The 10,704-nt window shown below is 34.1% G+C and overlaps 1 protein-coding gene across 7 annotated transcripts in view; it reads left to right on the forward strand.

The window, feature by feature from the left end:
• LOC129276897 (lisH domain-containing protein ARMC9-like) overlaps window positions 1-6,793 on the forward strand; it is a 42,031-nt gene extending 35,238 nt beyond the window's left edge. For 3 of the 7 annotated variants that reach the window (XM_064109292.1, XM_064109295.1, XM_064109293.1), the window contains 2 exons: window positions 736-783; window positions 3,444-6,314. In XM_064109292.1, coding sequence (XP_063965362.1) covers window positions 736-783; window positions 3,444-3,496 — 101 coding nt within the window. In that variant the 3' untranslated portion in view covers window positions 3,497-6,314. Of the gene's footprint in view, window positions 1-735; window positions 784-3,443 lie in introns of all 7 variants that reach the window. The other 4 variants (XM_064109296.1, XM_064109298.1, XM_064109294.1 and 1 more) reach the window with 3 other exon arrangements.
• The last annotated feature ends 3,911 nt before the right edge of the window (window positions 6,794-10,704 follow it).

The raw sequence follows: 10,704 nt of genomic DNA on the forward strand, positions 1-10,704 counted from the left end.
ACAGCACCCCCACAATTCAATACAGATCAAAGTACTCTAACCTATTTTATATCAGATATGTTTATCTTTAGTCTTTGCTCAAAATATATCAATAAAATCTTACAGGAAAAGTTAAGTTTAAGAGTAAACCCAGAACTGTGGAAGAATGTACAGTATAGAGATTCTTATTCCAATGGCAGGATATACATAACAGAGTAGGCCTAACAAAATAAACAACAACTCATAGAAGATCTGTAGACAAGTAATAATATGAAAGTCAACATAAGACAGGAAATATATGTATGTAAATATATATGTAATATATACATGTATTATATATATAATATACCAATAATTGGTGGAATATGTCAAGAATTTATGTTAGGAAATAGTATATAAGAAATACACATCATCAGGGGTATAAGTAGGAATTATACATGCACAAGGTACATGTAAAGTAAATGGATATGTGCAAGAGTAAAATATAAGCTTTGAGGTACAGAAGCATCAATGCTCATGAAAAATTTCCATTCTTGCATTACTATCATTGAAATACTGAAATACAAGAATATATGGTTTTATAAGAATATGCAGAGGGTAGTGACTTGTATCTTTTTATTTAGTAGCCTTGTAGATATGAATGAATTCTTTAATCTCATAATTATTACTGTTGATGTATAGAATAATGGAATATTAATCTATGCATGTTTTGTACCATTATTTTAATGACGATGTTTTTATCCCACAATGCATCAGAAGACGAGAGATTGGATCAAGTTTCACCTGTTCATGTGAAGCCTAAGAGTAAGACTAGTCTTCTTCACCAACAATTTTTTTTTTTCTATTAATATTTTATGCTACATTTGTTTAATTATTTGCTGCTTTGTTCCAAGCACACACTGATCGACTGCAGATTGACAGTGATATTTGTTTTCTAAAACCACGTTACCGATTGTAGTGTGTGACAAGAATTTTATTTTTGGCAAAGTTATGTATTACTGTGTATGTTTCATTTTTCACAGGTTTTTAATAAAAGATATTGATTTTGTTACTGGCCTTAGAAAAAAAAACAAGAATGTTCTAACTTCTCATTCTTTTCAGCACCTTCTCACTCTAATCTTTTAATATCAAATAATTTTGCAGTTTATTAACTTTTTTGTTTTCTTCTTATGTGTTTATGTGTTGCTTTAGTGAATTTTATCACAGACACTGATTGATCGCAGATATGATATTGATAATTGTCTTCTAAAACCATGTTACTGATTGCAGTTTGTGTCAAGAATGTCATTTTTTGGCAAGGTTATGTATCACTGTTTTATTTTTCACTCTTTTTTCACAGGTTAATGATAATAATAAACAAATATTGAAATTGTTACTAACATGAATTCTGCAGTTGCTGGTCTACTATTTTTCACAAAATGTTCTTATTTCTTCTCATTCTTTTCAGCACCATCTCACTCTAATATTTTAATTTCAAATGATTCGCAGTTAATTAACCTGTGTTTTTCTTCTTATATGTGTGTGTGTGTCTGTGGATTATATCACAGACAGGAATCACAGAACTCGCAGAAGTCACTAGGGGTGGCAATCATCAAGATCTACAGCAATGGAATAACTCTTCTTTTTAACAAGATTTTGTGCATGAGTTGATATTTTTTCGCTCTTCTTGTTTCTTTTTTTTTCTTTTGTAAATCTTTGACAATGAGATGTCCAAGCCATTAATTTGATGAACTTAAATTTATATATTTTATATATTTGGATGAAAGACTTTGTTAGGATGTACATAGGTGACACGACATTTTCTCCTGCGACAATTTCTCTGGGCTTAATTTTGTCTAAGATGTGGGGTTATGGTTGCTATAGGGTTTTATGTTAGGTTTAGGGTTGGGTATAGTGTTAAACCCAGGGTTGAAGTTTGTCATTCGATTAGTTGTTGAATTTAGGGCAGAGCAATTGTCGTCAGAGCAAATGTCATGGAACCTGTACATGTATAGTATGGTTAAAATGGGAGATATTACTCATGTAGCACTGCTCGCTCCAAAGATACTATTAAAGTTGAAGGGGGGGTGGTTAATTGAAGATCAATTGCATTTCATGTAATGAGTAGACCTATTGTCTGACTGACTTTTATTTGAATCATATTTCAATGATAGTCAATAAATTCATTCTCTATCTCCTGTTTCATCTTTGCTTCAATCTATGGCCTGGGTCAGTGTGGGTAAATTTCTTGCTGTTCAAGGAAAACATGCCATAGATAGCTGGGATTTTAACCCACAATCCTCTGTTTAAAAGATGAGAGTCAGAACTGCACTACCACAACACCCCCATTAATACGGATCAAAGTACTCTACAAATTTTATGTCAAGTCGAGGCACATATCCAGCATCGGATCCTACGAAGCATTTCATGGGCCCAATTGTCGGGGACATTAGTGACTCAATTATGCTTGTGCATGGGCCCATATATTTCTTTGTCATAGTTGATGCTGGATACGCTAGTGAAGTCTGTTTATTTTTAGTCTTTTTCCAAAATAGATCAGTATTAAAATCAGAGAAGAACATTGAAGTATGAAGAATAATCCTAGTGGGTGTTTCATAGAGCTGTTTGTATATAAAGAGCAACTTTGAGAACGACTGGTGATCCTTTCTTGTGGTAAATTATATTTACCATGAAATGTTCATTGGTGATTATTTAGCACGTAAGAAAAAAAAAGAATACACAGGGTCCATGGACAGTCTGCCACTAATTTTACAGGTTTCCCGAGATCATCCTTCCCAACCACTCTTTAATTCTCTTCACTGGCTTCCTTTTAAACAGAGAATTACGTTAAAATTACTCTTGATTGTCTACAAAACACTGAATAAGCAGGCTCCACAGTATTTAAGTAACTGCTTGAATCTGTATACACCAACTAGAGCACTTAGGTCGGCCAGTGATCACCTTCGCCTCACATATTCATTAACTCGTACATTAGCTGGTGACAGAACTTTTACGGTGTCGGCTTCAAAATCCTGGAACGACCTGCCACTAATAATTAGACAGTCTCCAACATTAGCAATTTTCAAAAAGTCATTAGTAACTCATCTCTTTCGTACTTTGTAGTTTTTAAAATATTACATTTAATTAATTCATTGTAAGCGCTTTGGGCCTAATGGGAAAAGCGCAGTACAAATAATAAGTAATAATAATAATAATAGAATCATATCATGAACCAAAAAACATAAGAGGGCAATTTTTGTGAGGAAAAAAAAGCTTACATGTCTTATTCTTATAATGGAGAGGAATTGTGGTTAAAATAATTAATGTTTCAATTATAAATAGCATGCCATAACTCAGTACACAAACTTTAAGGCTTACCATAATACTGCTCTTGTTTTAATCTTGGTGTTGTCACTTGCTGGATGTTTTCTTTTAGAAGTTTGCTATAATTTGATTTTTTTTTCTGTCTTTGTTGCCATTTTTAGGTGCTGCATCCAGGAGGCAAGGCAGTGCCGGATCATCAGGGAGGAATAAGTGAGATGAGATGGTTTAGTTTTGAGGAGTGGACACCAACCGGGCTCACTGCTAGATCATTTGAGATACATCTATCTAGGAGAAAGAAGGAAGGACACTGATCGGATCAGCTTACACCTGGCTTATTGATTCTTTGGATTAATCAGCTATGCAGAATGTGCGATGTCAGACATACACAAATATGTGCAGAAAGATAACTGATGAATTTACTTCAATAGGTCATGAATAATTTATTCAGAAAAAGATGAAATCCAAATTTAATTCATGTATTATGAAGTATTTGAAAAATTCACTATTTGAAAGTGAAGTACATGTTTTTGAAAACTTTGAAAGTGAAATGTGTAATAGATTTTATATCTGCCAATGGCGGAGGTTTAATCTGTGACTATTTGCAGTCGAGAACCAATGAGGTCTTTGTGGAGAAAATCACTTTTTTTCCAAAACTGTGTTTAAACATGTTTAAATAACCATCTGAATGTAATTTTTGCAGTGGTCAGCCACTCATCACCCACCCCCCCCCCACTTTTTAAAACCGTTCCATGGCCCCTGACAATTCATTGCAAAATTATTATGTAAATTATTATGTAAATTATTGCTAGGTTATTTTTCTCACATTAACAATCATGGATTGGCTTGCTTTCATAGCTTAAATTGATCTGTCAGCTGTGATTTGCAATTGAAGTTTACAATCAATCACAATTTTTTTTTCTTGCAAACCCCCTAATTTCTTGAATAATGTATGTTTCGCATCCTTTGGCATGGCGTTTATCTACATTTGCCACTCTCCACCCAGGTGTAGTAAATGGGTACCCGGTAGGAAGGAATTCCTTGAATGCTCAAGCATCCAATCAGGGTAGCTTTGCTAAAGCAAGTATGCAATGCTCAGAAACATTGTATTAAGCCTTATGGGCAATTCCATAGGTTGGTGGACATGAGCTCAATGTGTCTTTGTACATATAGCCCATCTGAACCGTAACTTGAGTAACCATTTTATCTGCACCCCTAGTAAAAACCATGTCTTCTTTATTTTTTTAATTATATACAAATTTGTCTCCCTAATATACTTCTTTGAAATGGATATAATCAACTTTCATAAAAGCCTTGCATGAGGACACTTTTCACTTATGTCCACTTTTCATTTTATGCATGTCCAAATCATGTAACATGAGTAACCAACACGTTTTAAAGATTTACCAGGAGCATAATGAAATTTCCCAAGTTTTGTTTTTATACAAAGGATAGTCAGACTGCGTACTATGTTGTGATAAAGAGATGTTTAGTTCCTATCAATAATAATGGAGTTACAGCTCCAAGTATGAGTCAAGGTGTCTCCAAATGTAACGTGAGTAACCGTGGAATAGCCCTTATGATTATTATTACAAAGAAAACCAATTATCTCTTGCTGTAAGATAGTGGGGTTGACTAGGGCAATTTATTTAACTGTCAATCTTCATATGTAGAGTGTATTCTTAAGCATGTTAGTTCTTGCGATTTTTGTACCGCAATTGAAAGGGATTTAGATACTTTATTTAAATTGCATAATGTACATTATTTTGTGTGTGTGTGTGTGTGTGTGAATTAAGGGTAGTGTAACTGTGAATGACATCACTTTGTAATTTATTTCAGAGTTATATACTAAGTCTAACTTCTTTTGTACATTGTGGAAAATCACTTTCCAGATTAGGCAGGTTGCTTGATATTATGTAAAGAAGTTCAGTTGTTAAACAAATATGTACATGTATTCTAATTGTAACATGTGGTTGCATTTTGTGAACTATCATTATCATTCCATATTTGAGTTTCTGTAGAATTCAAAAGTGACTTTATTAGTATATCAATGTTTCTTGGTAGACAGCCAATAGTACCAAAATATATTTATTATAAGGTTTATTGAAATATAGGATGGCTTGTATTTCTGTAGAACACATCAAATAATTGTTTAATGAAGAGTGGGGGGAGGGGTGGCTCTCTACAATGTTACTCAAATCAAACTCATGCACTTCAAGATTTAGTGAAACGTGACCCACATGTTTCACTAATCAACAAGTACATCGTTGGCTTCATATTGCTGATACCAAGATTTGGGAATACTTTGAAAGAGATGTAATAGTGTTCCGCATATCAGTACCACCAAGGGGGAGGGGGGGGGTGGTGTCCACTTTCATGTCATGTACATGGTAAACACCATAGTTGTACACGGACATTCTAATGGGGTGGGGTGTCCTCTGTCATTTTCTCATGCATGTACATATGATGATGGTGACAATGAATGATGGTGATGATTTTGATGATGACGATGATGATGGTGATGGTGATGATGATGATCATCATGATGATGATCATAATGATGATGACAATGATGATATTGATGATATTGGCAGTGGTGATGATGATGATGATAATGAAAACCAGTACTTGATTCTTGCTTGTTTGTATTCATTTAGATGCAAAGTAGAAAGGTTATTGTCTTTAGGTGCTACATGTAATATAAATGAATGATTAATTGATGCAGAATGAAATTTGAGTGACTTTTATTTTTTACAACACTAAAAGAGGAAATTAAATATGTACAAAATAAGGTGAAGTTATATGATGAATGCATGTATGTATGTTTCAATGCCGTATTAATATTATTAGTATGCAGAAATCTACAATTACTCACTTGATTCACTCTTCACAGATCGAACAGTGATATAATTTGTAGAATATGTATTTTTTCCTATTTTTCATTATTTGTCCAATAATAGTCTGTTTTGAGCAGAAGTGCCATGATTATTGATAATAATGGGCATTTGTATATGATTACTCCATGATGAAAAATACTTTAGTAGTACATGTGTCTTCTTGTTCCAATGTCTATTTCATTTTAGGGCAATCACTATGTATTTGTATAAATATAAATGACTTTGCAATATTTTTTTTTCTATTTTGTTTTGATAACACTAATTGAATGCCGGAAATATGACAAGATAGATGTCATAAATTGCATAAAAGAATGCTGTATGATTATGATGTTACGTATACTGTACAGGAGTACATTTCTTGATTTGCAGTTTTATTTACTTATTTTTATGTCGGCTTTAGCTTTCCATAGTTTGAATTGTGTGCTCTACCAAACTACATTTATTACTATATAGATTGTATAACTTGTATTGATATATTCTTGTGAAGTTGTGTGACTACGGTAACTTCTCCCGTCCTCCATAGAGTATTAATTTAGCCATTGTCTTGCTTCTTATGTCTTACAGTTTCATTTTACATGTTTTCGGTTGAGAGGTAGTACTAATTTTTTTAGTCTGAATGGGCTGGTTATGGTTTGGATTCTACTTTGAAAAGCTTCATTTTTCCTATATTCATGGTTACTGTATGGATATCAAAAGATGTAAACACATTTACTTCATATGAATACGAGAGACAGTTATGATAAATTATGAAAATTATTTCACAAATATTTGTTTTTGCACTTCAGTGAATTGGAGTGACCGCATCTTGAATTAGAGGTTGTGGGTTTGTTCCCCAGCCGAGTTGACCAAAGAACGTTCAGCTTTTAGATTGGAAAAGGGTAATACGAACATATTAGGCAGGGTCTGCATTTTGTTGCTGTTTGAAATTTTAAGCACTGGCGGATCCAGGGGGGCACAGCCGACCCGTGCCCCCCCCCCCCCCTTTGAGAGGCACAATTAAAATTTGTAATGTAAAAATGCCGTTAAAACAGAAGTGTGCCCCCCCCCCTTTCGAAAATGAATACCTTTTTTGGGGGGGAGGGGGCATGTCAAATTTTTCCTCCAAGAAAATATGCCCCTCTTTTCGAAAAATCCTGGATCCACCCCTGATTTTAAGCATGTTTAAAGGACAAGTCCACCTCAACAAAAAGTTGATTTGAATAAAAAGAGAAAAATCCAACAAGCATAAAACTGAAAATTTCATCAAAATCGGATGTAAAATAAGAAAGTTATGACATTTTAAAGTTTCGCTTAATTTCACAAAACAGTTATATTCACATACTTGTCGGTATGCAAATGAGGAGACTGATGACATCACTCACTCACTATTTCTTTTGTATTTTATTATATGGAATATGAAATATTCCAATTTTCTCCCTGATGTCATGTGAAACAACGATTAATTCCTCCCTGAACATGTGCCATTAGCATTGTTTAATACTATATGGCTCAATCAAGTTGGTCCTTATTGTCAAATCTGTATAAAAATGAAATATTGTATAATTCAGACAATAAAAAACAAAAGAAATAGTGAGTGAGTGACATCATGGACTGTCTCATTTGCATGTCACTGAGTTGTGCATATCACTGTTTTGTGAAAAATAAGCGAAACTTTAAAATGTCATAACTTTCTTATTTAACATCCGAATCTGATGAAATTTTCAGCATAATGCTTGTTTGATTTTTCTCTATCTATTTAAATCAACATTTTTCTGGGGTGGACTTGTCCTTTAAGCCGGTCACTCTTACAAGTTGTTTAAAAATTAATAATTTTTACAACTTTTTAAAACAACTTGTTTAGAAGCTAAGAAACTTGTTTCAACTTTTAAACAGTCAATAGAGTGGCGGGCTTATCACCGTGCTGAAAATAGCAGATTTTCACAGTGTAACTGAAGTGGTTAGCATGGGTAAACAGCTTTGTTATTATCATTACACTTTGAAGAAAAAGAAGAAATATAATTCACAATCATATTATATCTTAATCTTAATCACATGTGTTAAGATTGTATTTCTCCTTAGTTTAAATGAGCCACTTGCTTAAAAACGTCCAAGGTTTTCTATATTTTTTTGAAAATCAAATCCTGCAATGGCCCATATCTTAAGAAAATTGTTTAATTGTAATCTTGTTCTCAGGCATTGTGTAGTGAGTGGAAGTTAAAATGTATATAATGGATTTAGTATTGATGAATTATTGGAAATGAAATAATTGTTCATTCATTATGGTTACATGAAATAAACTTGGTTATATTGATGTCGAATTATTTGTTTTCAGATAAATTTGTTAAGTCAGAGAGAAAGAGAATGGAAGATGGAAAGGGGGAGAGAAGAGAAAGGGGAAGAGAAGGGAAAGAAAGGAAGGGGAGTGGAAAAAAAGATAGGGTAAACAGAGAATAAGAGTAGGGAAAGAGAGAGAGAGAAAAGGAAGGATAGAGTGAAAAAAGGGAGAGGGGAAGAGAGATAAAATGAAGGAAAGGGGGATAGAGAAAAAGAGTAGGAAAAGAAAAGAAGGGGAAAGAAAATGAAGAGGAGAGACGGAGAAGGAAGTGAGAGTTAGGGGAAAGAAATTAAGGAATGAAAGAGCAAGTTAAGGGGAGAGAAGAAAGTTTAAAAAAAGAAAAGGAAAAGATCTGACAAGTCTAGAAATGAAAGAGCCATGTCGAAACGGCTATGGTGTTAGGGCGACCTCAATAATTATTTAAATGCCCCCAAACCCCATGAAGATAATGCCAAACTATTTGCATGCATATTCTTTATACTTATCTTCCTTCTTTCTTTCAATTGATGTCATTTCTTCTTCTTTTTATCGACTTTAATCGAAAGAAAGATGTCAGATATCTGACAACTCAATGTCGACAAAAATATTGATGGAACGCAGCCGAACGCTCCCCTTAGTCCGGCAGCCAAGGGGGGTAAGGTTGCATTGGAATGTCATAGTTTTTTTTTTAACTGATTTTGACTGGTGAGACCTTCTATTTGAAGAATCTACATGCTGGAGCTCTGTCAGCGTTGAGCAATTTGAGATATACGCGAAAATCCAAAATGGCCGCCGGCAGCCATCTTGGATTTTCTGTTTACTCACTTCAGCATACCAAGAAGTTTAAAACTTGGGATATAAAGGTTTTAGGGGGCGCAGAATCCAAATCTGAAGTTATTTTGGGGATATAACCATTCATTGATGTCAAAATATACAGATAGCGGCCATTTTCCAAGATGGCCGCCATATAACATGCATTATATTGTTTATTTCCTGTATAGGGTACCAAGAATGTCAAAACATGGAATATACTGGTTTTAGGGGATGGAGAGTCCAAATCTGAGGTTTATTTGGGGATATAAACATGCTTCGATGTCGAAATGTACAAATAGCGGCCATTTTCCAAGATGGCCGCCATATATAACCCTGATAGCAGAAACTGGTAAAAATGACGTTATATTTACGTCATTTTTACGACGAGTCTCACGTCATATTGACGTCGTTTCATCACGTCTTAAAGACGGGATCTTGCACCCGCGAATAACGTCATTATGACGTCGTATATTGACGTCATTATGACGTCTCCAAGAGTGACTACGACGTCTTAATGACGTCTTTGCAACGTTTTTACAACGTTTTCCTGACCAGTATCAAGGGTCAGATTGACGTCGTGTATTGACGTGATTATGACGTCTTCGAGAGTCAACCACGACGTCTTAATGACATCCGTGCAACGTGTTCCTGACCGGTTTTAGACGTCATATTGATGTAATTATGACGTCTTTTAAAGTCATCTACGACGTCTTAATGACAACTTTGCAACGTATTCCTGACCAGTTTCAGACGTCATATTGATGTAATTATGACGTCTTTATAAGTCAACTACGACGTCTGAATGACGACTTTGCAACATATTGCTGACTAGTAATAGACGTCATATTGACGTCGCATATTGAAATGAATATGACGTCTTTTGGAGTCAACTATAATATCTTAACGTATTCTGACGTGATAATGACCTAAAGATTAAGTTCTACATGCAATGTACATACACACATCACTTCAAAGACCTTGTCATTGAGGATTATCTATATTTGGTGAATACTGAGGTGGTCTGACAAAGTCCAGCATTCCCAGTAACAATATAATGATCCTCCATGCCAGGGCCTTGCATAACTTGTCTCAGTCTCAAGAACATGACCCCCCCCCCAAAAAAAAAAGGAACATATATACAAAAATGGAAAACGAAATCAAATACATGTACGCATTTCAATTACGAAATCGTGGCAAACATTCTATTAATAAATAAAAGTTGCATAACATGATATTACCAGCAAAAAAAAAAAAAGGAAAACAAAAAGTTGAAAAATCTAAATAGATTGAAAAAAAAACACTTTTCTATGAAAATGCAGTATTAGGGTCAAAGGAATGAAATTACAATGTTTGTTATTCCAATACATACAATTGTACATGTATAAATACACATTAATACATAATAGAGGCATAATGATCTCC

Source organism: Lytechinus pictus, chromosome 14 (assembly GCF_037042905.1).
Source record: "Lytechinus pictus isolate F3 Inbred chromosome 14, Lp3.0, whole genome shotgun sequence".
Taxonomy (NCBI): domain Eukaryota; kingdom Metazoa; phylum Echinodermata; class Echinoidea; order Temnopleuroida; family Toxopneustidae; genus Lytechinus; species Lytechinus pictus.